Here is a 22,191-nt window from a genome sequence, read left to right on the forward strand (position 1 = left end):
GACATGGAAGACACACGATGACGTCGTGTGATATTGATGATGGAAGCATCGGTGAGGTGAGGTGAGAATGGTATCTTATCTCCTTATCTTATCGTATCTTATCGCAATCCACCAACCACAGCACCTCCTGCTAACAACTCCATCTCATCGTCTCCAAGTCAATGCCGGGAGACCCAGAGCACTGCATTAGAGAGATTAAAAAGCTGCAAGTTCAAGTGTAGGCTACATGACCTGCATGTGCAGACGGATATGACATTGACGTGCATAGAGCAAGTGAACGGAGCCGGGTGGTATTCCGTGGGAGCAAGTAAGTTCGATTCGAAGCCGACGATAATAGACGGAAAATGGAGAAAAGAAAAGAAAAGAAAATAGAAAAAACAAAAAAGAACGGAAAAAAGAAAAGAAAAGAAAAAGAAAATACGAATCGGTGGACCGAGCAGTAACACAAAAGTACTTCGTATATGTTTGTGAACGGGACCTTGCGGTAAAGGCCGACCCACTGTTATGTGCAGGACGGCTGTGGCTAGAGAAGTACATCAAATGTGGCTAATCACGCTAACAGTCGGCGCGGGGTAAGCGCTGGGCTGAAACAAACAACCCCCACAGCCAGTAAAATCACCCCAACCGTCCAGGCGTAGCGAAGTGGATACCCCACTCGGGGTCGTTGCCCTGGAGACGCCACATGCAAAGCCGGACCCATCAGCCCCGTCCAAAACATGGCATAAACTATGCACTCCTCCTTCACACATACATTGCCTACGCGCTGCAACTGCACACTTTCCTATCCATGCACCCCTCTCGTCTCTTACTACTTCCTTCCTGTCAGATCTGACATGTCTTGCGTTCCATTCCAGTCAGACAATTCGGCCTCTCTTTCTCATCAACCCCACGATACTATCGCGAGATTCCTCCACCAACGCTCGTCCATCTCTTGGCTCTAGCTCTTCCGTCGCCTGCATGACATGCACTTCGTCCTAAGAACGTCACGGTGACCCTCTCGAAGCCGGTGCATGGTAGAAAACTCCATCGGCGCCCTGCGCATCTCGGTGCATCTGCGCGTGAAGAAACAACAAGCATCAAACGACCACCTATACCACTACTAGGAGACGCCATTGCCACGTCTTTGCTACGCGTCATCCTGTTTATTCTCACTCTCACATTCTCGACTCTCGCTTCCTCCACTGGAATTCTTCATCCTCTCCACACTACTGTTTTCTAAAGCGTCTAGCCATGGACGCTGGTTACCTGTCCCAACAGGTCAACTCCATCATCGGCCAGTTGCATGGTCTGTTCGACGACATTGGAGTCCCTAATCATGACCGCGACGCCAGGGAATCAGAGGTGAGAGACTCGTCTTTGGTTCTATACATTGCTTATCATGCCATGGGTTTGACTGGCTAACCACTTCATGCAGCTATTCGATGCTCTGTCCAAGGCCCTCAACGACCAGGTCCGTCTGGTCACGGCCGAGAAGGAGGAGATGATGGCCGAAGCCCAAAAACTGATCACCACCATCCGCCAAATGGAAGTCTCTCTCGACGACTCTCGTACCCGCCGCACCTCCGAAGACGATGACCTGCAAATCACCTACCCTCTTACGCGTTGCCTCCAGCTGCTCAAGGAGAGGCACATCCAAATCGGCAGACTGCACAAGGAGCGCTTCGAGCAAGTAAAGAGTGCGTCTACCTGATTCGTTTCCCAATCACATTCCACTCCTCCAACAGAACTTGAGATTGGTTTGTCTTTGTTGCTGACAATTCAACAGAACTCGTAGAAGCCCTCGAGTCGTACTCGTCACACCTCGAGCCCACCTTTGTCAAGATCGCCCTTCCTCCCACCGGCCCTAACCAATCCATACCCCCGACCTTCGACCTGTCGCCCACCTACGTCGACAAGCTCGACCACGAGTTCACCCGAGTCTACGAAGAGTACGCCCGCAGGGTGGCCACCGTCCAAGCCCTGTGCGAGCACATCATCCAGCTGTGGGCCGAGCTGGGCACCCCGCAGGCCCAAACCGACGGCGCCATCGTCAAGTACTACCGCGACGCCCCGGAGCAGCTCGGCCTGCACGAGGAAGACATTGCGCGGCTGCGCGCCAAGCATGACCGGTTGGCCGAGGAAAAGAAAGCCCGCGAAAGACGCCTGAAGGACCTGAAAACCTCCGTCGAGGCCCTGTGGGAGAAACTCAACGTGGACGCCTCGGAGCGCAAGGCTTTCCTCAACGCTAACCGCGGCTGCGGTATCCGCCAGATCAACGAATTCGAAGACGAGCTGGCGAGGCTGAACGAGCTTAAACGAGAGAACCTCCACCTCTTCGTCGAAGACGCCCGGTGCATGCTCCAGGAACTGTGGGACGCCTTGTTCCTCTCGGAAGACGAGATGCTCGAGTTCACCCCGGCTTTCTCTGACGTCTACAGCGACGCCCTCCTCGAGGCCCACGAGAGGGAAATCGCCCGCCTCGAGGCCCTGAGGGAGCAGCGCGCCCCGGCCCTCGCCCTCGTCGAGAGGCACCGCAGCCTCACCCACGACCGCGACGAGCTCGCCGCCTCCAGCCAGGACGCCTCGCGCCTCATGATGCGCGGCCAAAAGGGCGAGAAGCGCGATCCCGGCAAGCTCCTCCGAGAGGAGAAGCTGCGGAAGAGGATCGCAAAGGAACTCCCCAAGATTGCTGCCGAGCTGAAAAGGCACCTGCAGACCTGGGAGGACGAGTACGGACGGCCGTTCCTCGTGCACGGCGAGAGGTACCTCGACGTCATTGAGGCGGACGAGCTCAAAACCGCCGGTGGGCCCCGGTCCAAGACCCCAGCCGGCGCGCCGGGTTCAGTCACGAGGGGAGGTGCCAGGTCGGCAGGTCCCCCCAGCCGTGCCAACAGCGCCAACAGCACCAACAGGGCCGCCGCGGCGAGGGCGGGTGCGAAAACACCCACCTCCACAGCAGCGTCAACGGCGAAGGGCAAGAGTGCGTCGGCAGCAGCACCGACTACCCGCACCAATACCAAGGGAAGCCCGTCTAGGATACCGGCTCGCGTTCCCCTTTCCAACTTGAAGAACGGAAACAACTCGCCCGAGCGGCCGCGCCAGCGACCCCAGACACGGGCAGAGAGCAGAGAGAACAACAGGCCTAACGGGACCGGAACCGGTACAGCGACAGGGACCAGAAACGGGACCACCATGCGCAACGGCGCACCGATGCGCGCACCGCCGCCCAAGATGCGGGATCTGGTGCCCGTTCCCGAACTCGAGACGCCCGTGGACCCGTACTATAATTCCATGGGACTCGGGGGCAGCAATATCGTGCGGCAGACCGAATTGGAGGACGTCTACGAGGATCCGCCAGCGCCACCGCCGCCGCGCCAGGTACGGTCCAACTCGGCGCTGTCTCAGTCGTACTCGCAGCACGACTACGCATCCCAACATCACCATCACCAGCAGCAGCAGTACCATCAGCCGTACCACCAGCAGTACCCACAACAGCAGCAAGCCCCGACACTACGCCAGGTGGCAACCATGTCATCGAAACCCTCATCCTACCCGCAAGCGCCGCCGCCGCCGCCACGGCAAATCTCCAACTCGTCGCACGGGTCCAGCAACGTCACGGGGTCGGAGAACTGGGAGACGTACGACGACAACAGCGAGCCCGAGGCGGACGTGTCGGACACGTACTACGCCAAGGTGCGGGCGGCGCGGGGGAAGCGGATGGAGCCCGAGCCGGAGCTGGAGGCTGGGTTCCGGCCTACCGCCAGCCAGACTAAGAGGATGCGCGGGATCCCCCCGATGCTGCCGCCGGGGCATGTCTACATTGACGACGACGGGAACAGGGTCGTCTCCAAGGGGAGTGAGTGGACCGACGAGGATGCGTATTGATTGGGACGTACTCCCGATGACGATTACGCTGGTTTTCTTTTTGTGTGACGATTAATCATGTCCCCTCACGTCAAGACGGACTCTTTCTTTTTCTTTTTTTCACTGTACTATCATCGCCGAGGCGGCAGGCCTGCTTTATGGAGTTGCCACTGCCTCGTCCTCTCTGCCTACCGGTGATACCAACGCCGCCGGACCTGGTCTTTTGTTTCGTTTCTTTTTCTGTTCATATTGCGCTGACGCTTGGGCGAGACTCCCCCTGTTGTTTCTTCCTTTGTCTTCCGGTGTTATTGTATTCGAGGGAAGAGCGAAAGGGAATGGAATGGGAAGCGGGTGGAGTGAGAGCTCGAGGCCATCGAGGGACTCTGGCGTTCGGGTTACAGGAGAAAGGGGAACGGAGAACTGATTTGGGACCTGGAAACCTCCCACCAGCTCCGTGGTGACAGGATGGGGATGTCGTGTTTGATACCCCCGAGACTGTACTGCATCGATTGTTTTTCACTTTTCGAGGGAAAGGAAATAAAATGGTGATCTTGTTCGTTCAATGTGTATTGTCGTGGGCTGTCTGAGGTGTTTCGCCGAGAAAGGGGTATCATTCGCACTCGACAGCGTCCATGCTATCACTATATGTTCTCTGTGTCGCTCTCACTGTCCTGCTTGCTACCAATGCCCGGTCTACACGCCACTCCACTTCCCAAACTGTGTATACCGCTTAAACATCTCTCTCAAGATGGCCCGTCCACTCGCATCCATGGCATCGTTCAAGATCTTCCTCACCGGCGGCGGCGTCACATCGAAGATGCTATGCATCCCCGGCTCCAGCGCCTCTTGCACGTCGCGCGGGATATCCACCTCGAGCTGCAACTTGACGTACTGCACCAGCAAGAGATACATGTGCCGCCCCGCGACGCGCTTCGCCGCGTCCGTTGCGGAATCCAGCGCGCCTACGTACTGCGCTCGCGACACGGATGCGGCAGAGGGTTCGGTCACGAGAGTCACCAGGCGCGTGTACATGGCTGCGTGTTTCGCGTTGAGGAGCGAGCTGTCGTTGCTGTTGCTGCTGCTGTCTCCCCTGGAGCGGCGGGCCGTGTTGCGCGCCAGGGTGCGCAGGAGAGACTCCAGCGCGGTGAGGAGGATGTGGTAGTGGTCGTCGAGGCGCAGGCGGTGTCTCCTGATGACGATGCTGGCGAGCTTGCAGAGGCTGGTGAAGACGGCGGCCGAGGAGCTCGCGTGGACGGTTGCCTGGTCGGCGGTCACGATGGAGATGGCGCTCATGGTCGTTTCGACGTTCCACTGGGTCATGGAGGCCGCCTTGGTGTCGAGTAAGGAGTGCAATACCTCGGCGCACCGGGTGAACTCTCTCGGGGTCTTTGTCTCTAGGAGGTACTTCGCCAGCCTGCTATGCGCTGTGGCAAGATCGAAGGCGGTCGAGGTGTTGGAAGATTTGGGGTCATCTATGTTCTCAGGTCAGTCTTGTCTTGTACCGGGGCAACGAAGAGCATAGTTTACCGTTCATCTGGCCGACGATACGGCGAATCCCTAGAAGATGGCCATCCGCCACAGGTACGGTGCGTATCTCCCCAATCAACTTGTCGATATACTCCAGTCTCTGAGCGTGGTCGAGGTTCGCAACGATGGCGTCGACGCAAGCATCGAGAATCTCGCAAGGATTGGTCGCCTCGATGGGATCAGGCACCTCGCCGTCGTCAGTAACATCGTCACCATTCTTCTCCCGGCCAAGGGAGAACAACTTGTCCAAATCCGTCGGCCGGGGTTGACCGAGAGTGTCAGGGAAATTCTTGATCAAGAACGTCCGGAGCCTCCAGCCTCTGAGGTGTCCCCTCGAGATGCTTTGTTGACTGGCCACCTCCAACTCTGCTGTAGTCTTGGGTTTGATGGTCTTCTGGAGCAGTTCCGGGGTCAAAGCCTCGGCGGCGTCAATGGCAAGGAGAAGGTCGTTGATCCGCGAGCTTCCCTCCTTACCGTCGAGAGACCGCCAGTTCTTAGCATAGTCGTCGAGAGGCCGCTTGACCAGCTGAGCTAGCCGTGACTGAACCGCCTCCGGGGTGAACGGGGCTTCGTCTCCCGTAAAGTGTGACGACGAAGACACCACCGAGACGAGTGCTTTGAAGATGGGAAGACGGAGAGCGTTCTGCGACTCGTCATCGTCCGCGTCGAAGATGTACTTCTTTGCTTTCGTAAAGTAGTCCACGCCCCATTCGTCAAAGTGGTCGTTCATCTGCCGCAACGTCGCAAGGGAGACGTCGTGAATGAGCCGGCCCATTCCTAGGGTCTGGTCGGAGTGAGACTGTGAAACAGACGATGCGACAGTGCTCGCAAGCGCGGTGAGGTGTTTGAACGCCATGCCGGAGTAGAAGGTCGGTCGTCGCATAACCTTGGCCATAAGGCCCAGGACCAACGCCCAAGTCGACGGCGACACCAAAGTCTTCCCTTTGATCTTGCGCGTCTGCCCGCGTAGTATTTCCATGATGCGCTCCCTCTGCGGCCTCGAGAGCAGTTCATCTGGCACACTGCTCAGCGACCTCAGAGCAGCCTTGGGTCGCGCATCGTCCCAGGTAGCCGATTTCGACTGGAATTCCATCGTGCCGACAACATAGTCCACGACTTTGCCGATAAACCCCGCCTCGTGGTAGTTGTTTTCGTTGGTGAAGACGGCGTTGAGTGCACTGGTCAAGCGCTCACTAGAGGAAGACGAGGCGTCATGGCCTTGCGGAACGGCGAGGATGCGCTGCAGGAATGTCGGGAGGGACGAGGACTTTCTAGACAACAGTGGTAACAGCCGAGACGCCACCCCCAGGGAGAAATCCACATACGATGCCGCCGTGGGCTGAGAATCGTCAAACTCCAACTTTTGTCGCTGCGTCTGTGCCTGTGTGTTTGTGGGATCCCATGAACCTTCTGGAGAGTCGGGGTCGACTTTTTGGACGTGTTCTGCCAGACGCTCCGAGAACGAAGCAAGCAGGTCTGAGAGGCTGGCTTCGTTGGGACCGTCTGGGTAAGACGACAGCCAGATTGTGGTCGCGCATTGAAACGCTCGAAACGTGTCGGGGTCGTCGAGCTCGCTTTTCGACAACACCTTTTCCAGCTCGGGACGAATGAGCGTCTGCATCTTAGTTGCGCTTTCAAAGTCGGCCCACGATACGGTCTTTGCCAAGATGGGCCATCGCAAAGATCGGAGGTCGCCCTGTAATTGCGCCGACGACCATACAGTCTCGACGAGATCAAAAATCTTCGGTCCGACAATGTCAGAAGTGTCTTCATCGGTGATGGATGATGCGATGGTATCCAAGAAAACCAATCTGGCTTCGGGAAGCACATCCCCGGGAAGCACATCCCCCTGCTCGTCGACCCATTGCAGAACGTTCAGCAACTGTTTGGGCGTCATGGACGACGTCTCAATGAGGTGGCTGAGACGAGGATTTCGATGGACCGCATCCGTAAACCAAACAGGTCGTCTATCCGGCTGCGAAATCAGTGAGCGGTCGCACTTGGACAGCTGCGTGTACCATCTCCTGAGGAAACCCGGCACGTCGCGGGCCTTCTCGAAACCGCCAATGATGGCGTCTAGGAACTCCTTTGCGGCGTCTTGTTCGGCCTGGCCTCCTACGCTGGTGGTGCGATCTTGCGAAAGTCGCTCTGAAGCCGTATCAAAGAGGCGTTCCCCCTTGTCCGTCAAGAGAAAGGCGTCTGGGTCGCATTGCGCGATGAGCGAGAGAAGCTGCCAGTCCGTGGCGTCGTGACTGAGAGCATGCTCATCGCAGATGGACCGCAGGTCTTCGAGACGAATCTGAGAGCGGGTCGAGATGGCATCCTGAAGTAGTGTCCTTAGAAGGGAGGACTTGAGGCTGGGTGGCTCGAGCTTTCTCAACCGCCGATACGCCAACTTGAAGGCCTCCTCTGTCCATTCCCCCTCGGCCTTGGATGCGATCAACCCACCGTAGATGCGTGGAGCCCTCGTTGCCAAGCGGAAAAAAACCGGGACGGAGACGGCGGCGATGGCTTTGGAGACGTCGACGGCACTCGTCGGAATCTCGAGGTCGCGCCAGTTCAAGAAGGCCGTCTTGGCGGGTAGCATGAGGTTGCGGTGCATGAACGACTCCAGCTGTTCGGCCCATGCGGCCTTGACACGGTCATCCAGCGACAGATCCGCATCCTGTGCGAGGCCGAGCAGTTTTCCTAAGAGTCCGAGCCCAGGGCGCGAGAGGAACATGGCCGCTTCGAGGGCATCGGTATGGCCCTGCAGCCGGAGATTCCACATGGTTGCTAGGGTCTGGATCCACGACGCCTGGGACTCTGCCAAGTCAAGGTCGCTCGTTGTCGAAAGGCCGCACAGGGTCAGCACAGGCGCGAGGTATGTCACCATCTCGCTCGCGGGTTGGGAGAACAGGGCCTTGATATGTTCCGCCCCCACCTTGTCGTTCAAGTCGAGAGACGATGTGTGATCGAGTCTGTCCAGCAGCACCCGGACCGCGTCGAGTATAGCTTCGCCGGTGGCAACGCAGCCTTCTTGACTCTTCAGGCTGTCGAGTTGGAACGTGTAGGTGGGTGTTCGTTTCCGCTTGCTCGACTTGGGGGTCCGGGAACTGTCCTTGTTGCTGGGCTTGGCGGCGGCCACGAGGGTCTGTTGCAGAATGGCCATAAACTTGCGATCAGCAAGTGACTTGGCCAGAGAGAACAGCGGGATCCGTTGGAATGTGCAACCCAGGATGCGCCACGTCAGGGGGAACCGGCGTAGGGTCTCGGCAGCCTCGTTGTTCGGCTTCGTAGATTTGAGTAGCCATCGTAGCACGCTTTCCTCGGCGGCAAAGTAGCTGCTAGAACCAATGGATGTCAAGAGAGTCCATATACTCTCGATGTGCTGGCCTTTGTCTCCCGGTCCTGTCTGGTCAAGGGCGCGAATGGTCCTGATGAGGTCTCTTTGGCGAGGCTGCGTTCGATGGACGATCAGCACACGACGGACATCAAGGGCATAAGAGGAGGCATTGAACACTCACTGTACCGCCATGTGTGTCCTCGCCATCCACATCCATCATGGTCGTGTCCATGACTGCGGATGCCAGATACAGTTGTTCTTTTTTGGTCTTCTCTCTATTTTGTAGTGGATTTTGTTGGTCTTTCGAAGCTCCCCGCGAGAAGCAGCTCCAAAAAAAGAAAATCGGGGATTCTGCCGCCCCACTTAACCCAAAACAGTCACCTTATCCGCTGACCGCCTTCGGGTGATGCAGATAACGATTTCCCGACTCCGGCCGAAAACAACATCGAGTTCGTCCTCCAAGCATCACAAATCGCCGTGGAAATCGTGTCGCCATTGTGAGCCACCAAATACGCCGCCCAAACCAATTGGCACTGACGATCAATCAGGCAGCACCAGAACCATGACTGACACCGCTGTTCCTTCTCGCCAGAGCGCCGTCTCGCGGCCTGTCAGTGAGGCACTTCTCAACGAGAAGGTACCATGACGTCGAATCCTCCCACGCCCACACCCTCTGTTCAAACGAGGCCCAATGGACCAGGACCAGCTAACAGAACGCTTTCCAATAGTGGGACCGCTGCCTCTCGAACCTCATCGTCAAGTCTTCCCTCGGCCTCGGATTCGGCGTCGTCTTCTCAGTCCTGCTGTTCAAGCGGAGGGCATGGCCCGCCTTTGTCGGTACCGGGTTCGGAGCGGGACGGGCGTATGAGGAGTGCAACTGGAGCCTGAAGCAGGCGGCCCGGGACCTGAAGAACCAGTCTTAATCGAGCGTTTCGAATACCACGTCTTCTCTGCAGAGGTGGGGAACGCTGCGTCACGACCTACACCTATCCCTTGACGAAGAGAAGGCCTTTTCGTGATGACGCCTTGTATACCAAACACACGCCCGTCGGAGCCAACAAAAGTTCAGTACGGAAGCCCGCTACGGCCGCTAAAGGCCAGCTGGGGGATGGGATTGGGACGGTGCAATATTAAATTAGGGAAGAGATGAATGCCAGAATAGATTTTCTTTGTTTGCCATTTTGATTACCTGCCGTCGTTCGCCCTGACGAGCGTGATGGAACGCCCGATACCGTGATTGTCGGCTCAGACAACCCAATATGGAGGACCCGCTGCAGTGGGAAGTGTCTACGTCAGAGGAAGCGCTGGCTGGGATTCATCTATCCAATTGCCCTGTGAAGCGTTCATACATGGAACTCGACATGGATAATATTCTTTACATTCTGAGGATCAATCGATACTGAATGGTTATGTTGTGTGTTGATGCTCAGATTCAGCTCATAGCTAAGTCTTGAAGCCCATTCATTCGCACCACCCACTGGATTTCCCATATACGATGATTAGAAAGTTGCCAGAGGAGCTAGGCACCCATGGAGACGAAGACATGACGCGATGTTATCGGGTTGAGCAGTAGACCACCGCCACACAGTAACCATAGCTGATGAGGAATGGGATTGAATGAGCCATAATATAGGCTGGACGAGATTCAAGTGGGATATACTGGTTAGGCACGGCCTGAGTCTCCTGTCAAATAACCCAAGCTACCTAGACACCGATCGTAATTGATATGCTCTGCGAACCTCAAGCATTCCAATCACCCGCGAAATCTCGTTCAATTGAAAGTAAAAGCGGCATATTTACTTCGTAAACGGCGTCGAATACTGATCACTTGCTCCAGTTGACAGAGTACGGCGTCTCGTTGTTATCCGGGCAGGTTGCGTTGAAGACCATCATCACGACATGCACTGGTACAGAAACCCATTATCGGCCGATATTCGCCATCAACTACCTACATCACATCTGTAACTGGAAAGCTCTCAGTCAGATAACAGAACCAGCCATTCGAGGTAAGCTTGGATCGTGAGCAGCCAGCGGATCACAAAAGGGTACAGTAAGTCGACACAAATGTCGAGCAAATGTACCTCCCTACGCCTGCCTATTGGCGTGGAGTTGTAAGTACACTTTCTCGATAGTTTGGTCTCGTCACTGTAGACAGAGACCGTCAACTTGCTTCGGTCGAGGCATTGAAATCACTGCGGTTCCATTGGACGGTCCAGAAAATGGATGACTAATCTCCTTTAACCACCCGATCCGAGCCGCCACTCCAACACCGACGCCGACCGGGATTGGCCGACAGGCCTTACATCACCTGTCGATTTTCTCATCTTGCTCTTCTGAACCCCCATCCAGCCCTCAACTACCACCGCATGGAACCGCAAACATGCCATCCTTACGCTGCGTAAAGGCTCCCTCATCCGCGCGCCTCTTCGTGCAACTCGCCAACACAAACAGACACCCCATTTCCCTGCCCACAAACCCGACGACGAGCCTCCCGATCCTCGACCTCCTCGTGCCGCGATGGACTAACCACTCCTCATCCCCTCGGCCGAGAGGACGGGCGCCATACACCACTTCTACCTCCTCCGCCTCTGTCTCTACCTCTTCCCAGTCCTCGGTACCTCGCGCTCCGGCGCCGATTGTCGTTACACACCCCAGACTGCTCGCTTCACGTACCCCATGGTCATCACATGCGCAGCGGACCAGGGGAAGCTTCGCCACGGCATCGCAGCGACGAACATTCGCCTCGACGGCGCCGTTGGGCCATACGTCATGCGTCTACAATCCACAGGAAGACGAGGACGGGAAGATCATGCACCTGGACATCACGGACAGGGCGGGCAAGGTACGGTGTTCACCAGTCATTTTCTTGGTGTATCGTAGCGTGACCCTAGCTGACAATCCACAGCGCCTCTCCCAAATCATGGAAAAGGACGCAAACCCGCACCTCGCCCTCCGCATCCAGGTCGAGAGCGGCGGGTGCCACGGCTTCCAGTACACCATGAGCTTGACCACCCTCCCCGATGCCGAGAGTCCCGACTGGGCCTCCGTCGTGAGGGAAGACGACAGCGTCTTCCAGTACGTTCCTGACGCGGAGCAAGATTCCGCCCCGAAGACCCCGACTCCGGGTGCACCCAAGGTTGTGCTCGACCAGCCGTCGCTGGAGCTGCTCAAGGACAGCAAGGTGGACTTTACCATCGAGTTGATAGGGTCGGAGTTCAAGATTACGGACAACCCCCATGCCACGAGCGCGTGCGGTTGTGGGACAAGCTTCGATATTAAGCTATAACGGCCTCAAGTGTATCATATATGTTCACATTAGTCTTCGCTCGGAATAGAAGCAATACTACTTCATTAATGGAACAGCAAGACCATCATGTACATGGGAAGCAGACACGGGACGAAGAGACGGGGAACCAAGATGAAGGTCATTGAATGATCGAATTCACAGACAGCCCGTTTCCTTGTCATCATATAAAAACGCCATGCGACCATGCATCATGAAAATCCCCAAATGGTATTTGCTTCGTTCGTCCTACTAAAGCCCAAGCCAACCAGACACCGAACCCAAGTGGAACACGCTCCCCTTTTTTTACTTCGTATCCTTAGTTCATCTGGCGGATGAGGGCGTTGATCTTGTCCTCACGGTTGCCGACATCGCCACCCTCAACGAAGTGCTTGAACTTGCGGGTGCGGAAGCCACCAGTGGGGTTGCTGAGCTTGAACGGCCACAGGAAGTTGGACGCCTGCTTGAAGTTGGGGCCGACGGTGTAGATCTCGTGGATGAGATCCTCCATGCAGATGATGCCGTACTTGCCGAGGTTCTCCTCGATGATGGCGTTGTCGGTGAGGGGGATGCGCTGCTTGTTGACCTTGCCATAACCACGCTTGTAGATGAGCTCCTTGACCGACTTGAGGTTGGGGTAGCCGTAGGCAACCCAGGGCTCGACAACCTTGATCATCTCGGTGGTAGCCTTGGTGGCCCGGATGAAGACAGCGTTGTTGATCTGGAGGAGACGGAGGAGCTGGAGGATCTTGCGGGGCTTGGGGGGGATCCGGTTGATACTGCAAGGTGTTAGCTACCTAGTCTGGTACAGGTAGGACGGCGCAGAGAACACTTACCCCTTGATGCGGATGAGGAAGATCAGGTTGGCCTCAGCGGGGACGTAGGCAGAGTCATTGTCACGGGCAACGCGGGCGAGACGGATCTTCTCGCGCTCTGCCTCACGGTACTCCTGGACGTACTTCTCGGCACGCTTGAAGAGGATCTCGCGCTTCTCCTTGTTGGCCTAGAACCAGTCATGTCAGTGGGAGACAAAACCAGCGTTGCGAGAGATGAGGTGGTGAATCCGCAAAACAAATCAGACCCGAAAGAAGATGATAATTGTTAATCAACAGCATCGACACCTTGTGTCTAGTCGATAGGTATGGTATCCATCATGTAAAATGCGTAGGACGAATGGCGTGGAATAAACTTACGGCCTTCTTCTCCTCGTTGGCGGCGTTGCGCTCGGCGCGAGCCTTCTCCTGGCTCTTGCGCTTCTTGAGGAGCGTCTCAGGGACGAGGATGTCCTGCTTGGTGGGAACGGTACTGTACCGCCAGCATCAGATTAGTACGTAGTCCGACATACCGCAAGCAGTATGTAGCAGAGCGCCGGTGCGAGAACTGCAGCTGTAGCGCGGCATTCTCACGTTGGCTAACTCGAATCCAAGATACGAATTTAATCGGTGAGCGTGTTCAAGTTGGCAACTGTTCGCCATGAAGGAGAACAGATGCCATCCACAGGAACAAGTCCACTCATCCGACAAAACCTCGAAAACTGTGAAAGAGTTCGAGAAAATGAGCCAGCTGGACACTTAGACCCTTCAATTTCAGAGCATTTCGGCTCAAATCAAAAGGCCTTCGACCAAGCGGCAATGAATTTCAGGGCGAAGAGGTAAATCTTCATCCCCAACACCCCAGGCTACATCTCTCCAAGCACAAGCTCTGTGACAAGCATGTAGCATTGGAGGGAGTAGCCCGGGAACGATCGAGCTGGCTGCCGAGCTTCACCATAACCTTGCGGCCAGAGCGAAAAGACTCAGTCTCCAGTTGAGAGGACCACGACAATCTGCATTCATCGGAACCGGGATGCGAGAAAGAAGGGCATCAAGGGGGTCGAGGAACATACGGGGCCATTTTGGACGATGGTTGGGCGAGGTGTCCGGTGGTTGTCGAGATGGATTGGTCGTGAGAAAGGTCGTCAAGAGAGAAAGAAAGGAGAAGAGAAATTTCGCAAGATACGGAGTTGGGGATACTTCGGTAAGTCGAGATGGGTGGGGCCACACCCACAAAAAAACCAATTTTAATTTTGATTTTACCCCAATATTCTTCCTGGAAAAAAAAAAGGAAAAGAAAAATAACGAGGTCGGTTAGGGTTCCCCCCCTGTGCGCTATCCCCAATACAATTCTGCCCCTTCACACCGCTTCCGGTTTGTAGGGCAAAATTCCCACTCAATCGTCCTTGTGGATATTCGTGGGTTTTGGACTTTTACACCGATCATCACCAAGCCAGAATCGCATCAACAACCGCCCACGATGCCTCCCAAGAAGACCGTTACCCGCGCTCCTCAGGAGAATGTCTCCCTGGGACCCCAGGTCCGCGAGGGTATGTCCATTCTCACCAACCGCCTCGCGCACTTTCGAAAGCGCACGGGTTCTGCTAGATGACCGCCCCGGCTGACAAAATACCCCGCCAACTTTAGGTGAACTCGTCTTCGGTGTCGCCCGCATCTTCGCCTCGTTCAACGACACCTTCGTCCACGTTACCGATCTTACGTTAGTCTCTCCCGTGAATAATTCGCGACAAGTTAGGGAACACTGCGCCGATCGGAGATGGCCGCCTGTTTTCCCATCCGGTCGCAATCTCTTGGACAAAATCGGAGGAGGCTGACATTCTGCTTGCTTTACAGTGGCCGTGAGACCATCTGCCGTGTCACTGGTGGCATGAAGGTCAAGGCCGACCGTGACGAATCGTCTCCCTACGCTGCCATGTTGGCTGCCCAGGACGTCGCTGTCCGCTGCAAGGAACTCGGCATTACTGCCCTGCACATCAAGATCCGCGCTACTGGCGGTGAGTCTTTTTCTCTTTTCTGCTCCCCCGTCCTACCGAGGACTGCTGCTAAACCTCCGCGCCAGGTAACGGCACCAAGACCCCCGGTCCCGGCGCCCAGTCTGCCCTCCGCGCCCTCGCCCGTGCCGGCATGAAGATCGGCCGCATCGAGGACGTCACCCCCACTCCCTCCGACTCCACCCGCCGGAAGGGTGGTCGCCGTGGTCGTCGTCTCTGAGCAACCCATACTTTTACGTTCTACGTACCGATTATGGCGCGTGGGAGTTATGCGTGTGGGCTGGAGCGGACAGGAGCTGGCCTCGAGAATCTGGTCTGGTCTCAATGGGTTGGCGTCGGGCACAATTACGAGGAGAACGGCTTTACATTCCTTACCTTTGTTAAACGCCTGGTCTCCATGTTTACGCTCGCTGCTCTGCAGTAGCTTAAGTAAACAGAATAGAAATCGCCAGAAATGGCCTGAACTGAAGAGCAGCTCCTGATTCCGAACTTCACGATACGAAAACGAGTCGGTTTTGCGCTCGGGGAATGTGAGATTTGAGAACATGAATCACTGATCTTTCCGTTGCCATGTGAAGTGCAAGTTGAGATGTCTGGTATCAAGGGCGTATCATGAGCGTGTAGGTCAACGGTATAACCCCTGAATCCTCTTCCAATGAACCCATCTCTAGTCGGCAGACGGCTTCAACGTCCAGACGCCCCTACCATATCCTCCCGAGTTGTCAATCTGCGCCACGGCGCTCAGCGCCTCCTTAAACTCGGCCTTCCTGGCCTCCGTCGTGCAGTAGACGTCAAAACGGTTGATCAATTTCTGCGTGGTGGCCCTGCCGCGTTCCCTCTTGATGTACTGCGTAATCATCCGTTTAAAGTCGGGCGGCTTGATGGGCGCCAGGTCCGGGCGCGGGGGCCGGCTCGACGAAACGGCCACGGAGACGGGACCGCGGGGGCGGCGGGGCTCGCGCCTGCCGGCCTCGCCGACTTCGCCGGTCCAGGTGACGGTGCCGACGGGGTTGCGGCGGGCGTCTGCCTCGGCCTGGCGTAGATGGGCGCGGGCCCTGGCGGCGATCCTGTTGGCGTCTTCGGTGATGATGGAGAGGTCGGCCTGGACCTTCCTCTTGCCGTTGACAATCTTCTCGTGCTCGTAGGCGGTGTCGACGGAGCGGGCGAAGATGCCCTCGATCATTCGCTTCTCCTCGTGGGCGTGCTTGTCGTCGTACGTCTGTAGACCCGCGACGGCGGCGATCTTCTCAACGTCCCCCGTTTCGTCGCTACCGGAACGATGGGTTCTGGTCCCATCAGCGTGGGAGGCATCCGGCACGGGGCTGTTGTTGGGGTCGTCGTTCTTCCGCTGTGGTTCTTCGCGGGACCTGAACGTGACCTCGGCTCCTCGGAACAGCTTGCTGCGGTCGTCTTGGCCGCTGTTGTCCCTGCTGTTCCCGAGAGAGAACAGGTCGAACAGGTCGGTGAGATTGAAGGAGGTCCGCTGCTTCGGGTCTTTGAGGACCTTGTCTGTCATGTATTGCTTGAAGATCTGGCGATGGTACATCTTTTCCTCGATGGTACCCGAGGTCACGAGCCGGTAGATGGCCACGGGTTTCGTCTGCCCGAGTCGCCACGCCCTCTCACGGGCCTGCATGTCCGTGGATGGATTCCAGTCGGGGTCGAAGATGATGATTCGGTCCGCGCCGGTCAGGTTGACGCCCAGTCCACCGGTCCTCGTGGTCAAGAGGAAGATGTGTATGCTTGGGTCTGCGTTGAATCGATCGATGAGGGCCTGTCGCTGATGAACGGGGGTTTCCCCGTCCATACGGAGATGGTTGATGCCGTCCATCTTCCCGATGAACGATTCGAGCACGTTGAGCATCAGCTTGCTCTGAGAGAATAGCAGCGTCCGATGGCCGAACCGCTTCCAGAGATGAAGCAACCCTTGCACGACCTGCATCTTGCCGGATTTCTTTGGATTCCCCCAGTCGTATCCTGGCCTGGTCCGGAGACGCAAATCCAGGAGGTCGGGATGGTTGCAAATCTTCCGAAGCACGTCAATGCCGTATAATTGGTTCCGTCTTCCATCCATGACGGCCATGCAGTCGTCGGAGCGGAGGAAGAGCTGATACGCCTGGGTCTGGGGCTCTGTGAGCTTGCAGAAGAGCACCTGCTCCGTCTTCTCCGGGAGATCGGCGGCGACGTCAATCTTGAGTCGTTGGAGAAGATATTGACCAACCGTCTGTTTCAGAGTCTCGGCGCACTTTTCGGCGGCGATGATCTCGAGGTTCGTGGCATTCATATAGCTTCCGTGGCGGATGGGATTCTCGAAGCGCTCCCTGAAATCCACCAGCGTGCCCAGTCGCATGGGATAGATAAAGTCGAAGAGTGACCAGAGTTCGGAGAGGTTGTTCTGAATAGGCGTGCCGGAGAGGATGATGCGGTTGGGCGTGTTGAGCATTTTGCAGGTGATGGTGATCTCCGCATTGGGGTTGCGAATCTTGTGGCCTTCGTCGAGAACGGCGTAGGCCCACTCGATGTCGACCAATTCATCGGCGTATGTATGAAGGCCACTGTAGGTGGTGAGCAGGACATGCCCATCTCTCTGCACACGGTCGACGATCTTTCTCGCAGCACCCAGGCGGCGATTGCCCGACTTGACGGACCTACTGACATCGTCGGCATCCTCGCGCCTCACATTCAGCAGGCCACTGCCGGACGAATGCAAGATGGAAACACGGAGGGGTGGCCACCATCTGTGGAACTCGTCGACCCATTGGCGCAAGACGGTGGCCGGGCAGACAACAATCACGGGCTTGGTGAGTAGCTTGCTGTAATGCAATGCCGCAATAAAAGCAATGACTTGGACTGCGAGGAGTCAGCGCTTGTTGCAATGCCACGAAACGGTCAGAAGAGAGAAAGAAAGGGGGATGCTTTACCTGTTTTACCCAGACCCATCTCATCGCCGACAATACCGCCGACTTGTTGTGTGTAAAGCTCGGCCAACCACTGAACGCCAGTTTTTTGGTAAGAAAAGAGAGCCGGGTGTATATCGCCCGGCAGTTTGAGCTGGTCATTAAAGTGGTGATCGTCAGTGTCGGGCGCCGGCTTGAACCACTCCTCCCCTTCACTGTCTTCTTCGTCTCTGCCCGCCGCTTCTCTGCGTTGTCGGCGAGCACGGCTGCGTCTCTTGACCCAATCTTCCAGGCGCGTTTGATACATGGCCTCGTTTCCATCGTCAACGCCACGCAAATCCAGCTTTTGCTCTTCTTCGGGTGTAGCCTTGGCCTTGCCTTTGCCCTTGCGCTTGACGGTACGGTCATCGGAATCGAATTCCTCGTCCAGGTCCAGTTCCGGTTCCGCGGCCGACCCTGTAGCGGAGACGTCCGACGGGGCGGGAGTCGGCTCAAACTCGTCGGACGAAGCAGTTTCCCGCTCCAACCTGCGTTTCTTTCTCGGGCGCAAAGAACACTCGGCCTGGGCTGTGGTGGGTGCATTCTCGGCCTCGGAGGCTTCGACAAAGCCGGGGATGCGCAGGATCTGGTGGGACCTAGGTTCATCCGCCTCGCTTATTTCGAGGTCGGCTGTTGCTTCTGCCTCTTCATCATCATCTTCTCCTCCTCCTTCTCCCTCCTCGGTGTCGACGAATGCGCCGGAAGTACTACCGCCCGTACGTCGCGCACGAGACGGTCCTCCAATCTGAGCGAAAGGGGTGATCTTGCCCGTCCGGACGAGGTAGTCACGCTGGCTCTCGCCGGGTAGCCGAACAGCCTTGTTCCTGTCGAGGTTCTGTTCCGCAGCAGCACTCTCCAGTCGGCGTTTTTCCATGCGAGATTGAAAGTCGGAAATGTCGTTATTCATTTCCTTGATTTGGTCGTCGAGCTTGTCTATGTCGGCCTGGATTTTCCGCACTCTAAATGGGATATTCCGGTTACCTTGCAGCTTGCGCTCCTCGGATTCGCGCTGTGCCTCGAGTTTGGCCTTGCTAGCTTGCAGCTTCTCGATCCGAGCCTGGTCTTTCTTGTCCTGCTCGTCTCGTAAGACTGCGGCAGCTTGGAGCGTTATGTCACGCTCCAGGGCATCTTGGTCGCGCACATCGGCGGTGAGATTCTTTATGGCCGTCTCTTCATCAATGTTCTCGTCGATATCATCTCGAGGAGGCGCGCTGTCTTCTTTTGACGGCTCCTTATCGCTAGTGGCGGCAGCTGCCACTATATTCTCGATTAACTCATCCGAAGCCATGATGGGTTGCGAAAGAGTGTCGCACAGCTTGATGCATAAAGGTGGTGATTTATAAGGGGTGGACCATGGATCTTTGAGGCAGATATATGATATGCAACCAAAGGAAAGAGATGTTAGTTTGCGCGTTCTTGCCTGCTTTGATGTGAGTGAAGCAAATTGGTGGTTGTGATCTATTAATCAGGAGAGTCAAAGGAGGAGATCATGTTTCAAGGAAGTGCAGTTTCCTTCCAATAACTAAGCAGGAGAGGGTTCATGACTTGAATTATAAGGAAGGGCCTTTACGTCTAGTTGTGGAATATAGGCAGGTTGTTGAGGTTCAGATGTGATGAGGCAAAAGCCGGAAGGGGGAAAAAAGATACAGAGGCAAGACAAGACGTTGCTGCCTTCCAGTCTCAAGGATGACGCATCCCAGCAAAACGGAATGTGGCGGTGCAGCCAAACCTGCAAGTTAAGCCAATCGGAACATTTATCGGACCTTTTCACTCGCCACAGTTCCTGACCGAGGCTCACCGAGTCCCAAACTTCGGTCACTGACTACCTTGGCAGAACGACCTGCTGCATCAAGCCTGGAAATCAAAGATATATAGTCTCAAATCCCATGCTTCCCATGTAGCGGAGTCTGGCCAGAATTTAGAATATATTTGAAATCATGTACACTACTTCGTAGAATGCAATGTATGAATAGCGTTAACCACCCACTCTCATGGGGAGAAGGTGATGACTAATCACGTGTCCTTAACCTCGCCGATGTTCACCGTCTTCGCCCGCGGCCCATCAGTGACTCTTTAACTACTTCATGTCATGACTGCGACTATGCCGACTCTCACCACGTTGCCTATCTTGAATAGGATAGGTCCAAGTGTTTCGACTCGCCTGTTCAGCAGGAGATTCTTCTCATTTAAGACTCAACAAATGGAGCAACCGCCATGGCTTCGAAATCTCCTGGCCGACGTTACACCACCGCCAACGCTCTACGCCTGGACGACTTCCAACCTTCCCCAGGATGTCGACTCGACGAGGTCCCAATCGCATTCAAACAAATCCGTCCAGCCGGTCCATGTGGGAACAAGTTCCAGCCCAGAAACACGACGCATCTACATCCTCGGCATCGGCAACCTGGGCATCCTCTTCGCGACCTCACTCGCCAAGCTCCCGGACAGACCGCCCATCACTCTCGTAGTACATAGGAAAGACCTCCTCCAGTCCTGGGCCGCCAATCCAGGCCTGGAGATTATAAGCGGCAGCACCGGCGCCGCGGAGAGGTCCGCCGACTTTGACGTCGAGTGGTGGACCGACCAGAAACCCGCAACCGGCACGCCAACCGAGGTCGCCCAAGGCTCCGTGATACCCAACCTCCTCGTCACGACCAAGGCCCCCGTGGCCCTTCCCCAGGTCGACCGCCTCCGCCGCTACCTCGGCCCAACCTCGACCGTCGCCTTCGCCCAGAACGGGCTATGCAAGCTCTGGCCGCCCTACGGCGCCGCATACACCTCGTCCCGCTTCCCGCAGGGCGCGCATCCCAGCTTCCTCGCCTGCGTGACCACCCACGGCGTCACTTCGAGGGGTCCCTTCCGTAGCGAGCACGCTTCCGTTGCCGAAGTCAAGACCGGTCCCGTGCTGCTGAACCGGTCCGTGGATGCCAGCTTTCCCGCCTACCTCCCTGGCCTACTCGCGCAGGCGCCCAAACTCCACGGAAAGAGCGTTCCCACCGAGGATCTCTGGATCTTACAGCTCGAGAAACTGGCGGTCAACTGCGTCATCAACCCGTTGACCGCCATTCTCCGGTGCAAGAACGGCGTCTTGTTCGAACGCCCCGACGGACCCGTCATGAAACTCGTGGACAAACTCCTGCTCGAGGCGAGCACGGTGCTACAGCAACTTATCCAAAGTCCCAGCGCGGATTCCATCATGGGAAGCGAAAGGCGGGACAGGACCAGCAGCAGCGACGAGGTGATGGATCGCGACATGCTCCTGGACCGGTTCTCGTACCCCAAGTTGAAGAAGATGGTCCTGAAAGTCGGACACAAGGTCCGTGAGAATACAAGCTCGATGCTACAGGACATCCGCGCGGACAAGCCCACGGAAATCAGGGATTTCAATGGCTGGCTCCTCGACACCGCCGCCATGTTAGGGGGCCAAGCGGACGTAAGCCATCATAGAACCCTCATCGCCCTCGTCGAATCACGCACTGTCGTCGACGAGGAATCTATCCTCGAGCATTTTCCTTCTCTGCGCTCTTCCTCGGAAGCTTCCCAAGTCGGGAGTTCATAGGCGAACATCATCTCCTTTGGATCGAAACTACGCAATTACTCAGCCAGTGGTATGCTCGAATAGGCGAGTCTCGCGGGAGGCGGTTCGTTTCCCACGTACAGGCTGTACGGAAGACAATACCACGCGCCCGACACATCGCATAGCACAGCGTTTGTTAGCTCTCTTCATCCCATCTATCAAATTACCGTTGCCGCCGCAGCCAGCGAACCTATCCCCCCCCCCATCCCCTTGTCCAAGACGAGGAACCGACAGGACTGCCAATCACTGGGGCGTGGCAAAGAGAACCGTCTGATTGGGGCCAACAAATCGGCACAGAGAGGCTCTTATCAGACGTCGAATATAGGGGGTCTGCCCACCTCCCCTATTCATGACATCCGCTCCACAGGAACCATTCCCTCCCCTCCCCCATGACACGACGGCCAAGAGTCTCGTTAGGTGGGGAGACCATCAGCCCATTGTGTGTAAGAACCTCTGCGTGATTATCATGCTTACAATTACCCTCGAGACCGGCACTCGCTTGCCGCGAGCGTGTCAGGCTTCGCGTTCTTCTGGTCAACCGCCCCAGAGGGCAGCCAGCCAGGCCATTAGGCAAGAGGGTACGCGGACCACGATGCCTGCGCGGGGAAATTCATCATCTAGCAGTCTAGCACCTTCGTCTCGTGGCTTCCAGAATAAACACGACTTACTGAACCCTTACTCAAGACCCATCCAAGAACCGTCTAGACGTCTCGACAAGGTCGACCCCCTCTCCCCTACTCCCAAGTGAAGCTGTCGTGAAGCTTTCGACTCGGGGTGGCAACAGGCAGCGTCCCATCTCCACAGCCGGATATCACAGTCTCGGAACCCCGCGTCGAAGACCCGCAAAGTCAAGTCTTGGTCGCCACTGTCATACTG

The 22,191-nt window shown here is 56.4% G+C and overlaps 8 protein-coding genes across 8 annotated transcripts; 5 read left to right on the plus strand and 3 right to left on the minus strand.

The window, feature by feature from the left end:
* The first annotated feature begins 760 nt into the window (after nucleotides 1–760).
* ACRALDRAFT_1083045 (uncharacterized protein) lies at nucleotides 761–4,400 on the plus strand. The gene is made up of 3 exons (XM_071019396.1): nucleotides 761–1,341; nucleotides 1,415–1,676; nucleotides 1,766–4,400. The coding sequence occupies exons 1-3, from the start codon at nucleotides 1,231–1,233 to the stop codon at nucleotides 3,862–3,864; spliced, it is 2,472 nt and encodes an 823-aa protein (XP_070872320.1). The 5' UTR covers nucleotides 761–1,230; the 3' UTR covers nucleotides 3,865–4,400.
* On the minus strand, nucleotides 4,388–8,927 carry ACRALDRAFT_1083044 (uncharacterized protein; the record flags this gene model as incomplete). Its single annotated transcript, XM_071019395.1, has 4 exons — nucleotides 4,388–5,315; nucleotides 5,371–6,641; nucleotides 6,696–8,809; nucleotides 8,877–8,927. The coding sequence occupies 4 exons, from the start codon at nucleotides 8,925–8,927 to the stop codon at nucleotides 4,537–4,539; spliced, it is 4,215 nt and encodes a 1,404-aa protein (XP_070872321.1). The 3' UTR covers nucleotides 4,388–4,536.
* A 234-nt stretch (nucleotides 8,928–9,161) lies between these two features.
* ACRALDRAFT_1077582 (uncharacterized protein) lies at nucleotides 9,162–10,109 on the plus strand. The gene is made up of 2 exons (XM_071018659.1): nucleotides 9,162–9,332; nucleotides 9,424–10,109. The coding sequence occupies exons 1-2, from the start codon at nucleotides 9,258–9,260 to the stop codon at nucleotides 9,616–9,618; spliced, it is 270 nt and encodes an 89-aa protein (XP_070872322.1). The 5' UTR covers nucleotides 9,162–9,257; the 3' UTR covers nucleotides 9,619–10,109.
* A 966-nt stretch (nucleotides 10,110–11,075) lies between these two features.
* On the plus strand, nucleotides 11,076–11,981 carry ACRALDRAFT_1072181 (uncharacterized protein; the record flags this gene model as incomplete). The annotated part of the gene is made up of 2 exons (XM_071017946.1): nucleotides 11,076–11,537; nucleotides 11,601–11,981. 2 exons carry the CDS (start codon nucleotides 11,076–11,078, stop codon nucleotides 11,979–11,981), a joined length of 843 nt encoding a protein of 280 aa, XP_070872323.1.
* A 316-nt stretch (nucleotides 11,982–12,297) lies between these two features.
* ACRALDRAFT_2029164 (60S ribosomal uL30 domain-containing protein) lies at nucleotides 12,298–13,871 on the minus strand (the record flags this gene model as incomplete). The annotated part of the gene is made up of 5 exons (XM_071020575.1): nucleotides 12,298–12,757; nucleotides 12,815–12,981; nucleotides 13,172–13,283; nucleotides 13,324–13,389; nucleotides 13,864–13,871. 5 exons carry the CDS (start codon nucleotides 13,869–13,871, stop codon nucleotides 12,298–12,300), a joined length of 813 nt encoding a protein of 270 aa, XP_070872324.1.
* A 399-nt stretch (nucleotides 13,872–14,270) lies between these two features.
* ACRALDRAFT_1072179 (40S ribosomal protein uS11) lies at nucleotides 14,271–15,022 on the plus strand (the record flags this gene model as incomplete). The annotated part of the gene is made up of 4 exons (XM_071017945.1): nucleotides 14,271–14,340; nucleotides 14,438–14,510; nucleotides 14,645–14,805; nucleotides 14,871–15,022. The coding sequence occupies 4 exons, from the start codon at nucleotides 14,271–14,273 to the stop codon at nucleotides 15,020–15,022; spliced, it is 456 nt and encodes a 151-aa protein (XP_070872325.1).
* A 447-nt stretch (nucleotides 15,023–15,469) lies between these two features.
* Nucleotides 15,470–19,801, minus strand: ACRALDRAFT_2021721 (uncharacterized protein; the record flags this gene model as incomplete). Its single annotated transcript, XM_071020069.1, has 8 exons — nucleotides 15,470–17,652; nucleotides 17,739–18,976; nucleotides 19,013–19,053; nucleotides 19,091–19,161; nucleotides 19,284–19,508; nucleotides 19,537–19,614; nucleotides 19,722–19,747; nucleotides 19,782–19,801. 8 exons carry the CDS (start codon nucleotides 19,799–19,801, stop codon nucleotides 15,470–15,472), a joined length of 3,882 nt encoding a protein of 1,293 aa, XP_070872326.1.
* A 137-nt stretch (nucleotides 19,802–19,938) lies between these two features.
* On the plus strand, nucleotides 19,939–21,297 carry ACRALDRAFT_2139603 (uncharacterized protein; the record flags this gene model as incomplete). Its single annotated transcript, XM_071024161.1, has 1 exon — nucleotides 19,939–21,297. One exon carries the CDS (start codon nucleotides 19,939–19,941, stop codon nucleotides 21,295–21,297), a length of 1,359 nt encoding a protein of 452 aa, XP_070872327.1.
* Between the last annotated feature and the right edge of the window lie 894 nt (nucleotides 21,298–22,191).

Source organism: Sodiomyces alcalophilus (assembly GCF_042370955.1).
Source record: "Sodiomyces alcalophilus JCM 7366 unplaced genomic scaffold ACRALscaffold_7, whole genome shotgun sequence".
Classification (NCBI taxonomy): domain Eukaryota; kingdom Fungi; phylum Ascomycota; class Sordariomycetes; order Glomerellales; family Plectosphaerellaceae; genus Sodiomyces; species Sodiomyces alcalophilus.

What these genes read in the sequence shown, in the direction of transcription:
- ACRALDRAFT_1083045 (XM_071019396.1), top strand. Translation starts at nt 1,231, where the DNA reads ATGGACGCTGGTTACCTGTCCCAACAGGTCAACTCCATCATCGGCCAG. An exon ending in GCGACGCCAGGGAATCAGAG is followed by an intron (nt 1,342 to 1,414) that starts GTGAGAGACTCG and finishes CACTTCATGCAG; the next exon opens with CTATTCGATGCTCTGTCCAA. An exon ending in GCGCTTCGAGCAAGTAAAGA is followed by an intron (nt 1,677 to 1,765) that starts GTGCGTCTACCT and finishes ACAATTCAACAG; the next exon opens with AACTCGTAGAAGCCCTCGAG.
- ACRALDRAFT_1077582 (XM_071018659.1), top strand. Translation starts at nt 9,258, where the DNA reads ATGACTGACACCGCTGTTCCTTCTCGCCAGAGCGCCGTCTCGCGGCCT. An exon ending in AGGCACTTCTCAACGAGAAG is followed by an intron (nt 9,333 to 9,423) that starts GTACCATGACGT and finishes GCTTTCCAATAG; the next exon opens with TGGGACCGCTGCCTCTCGAA.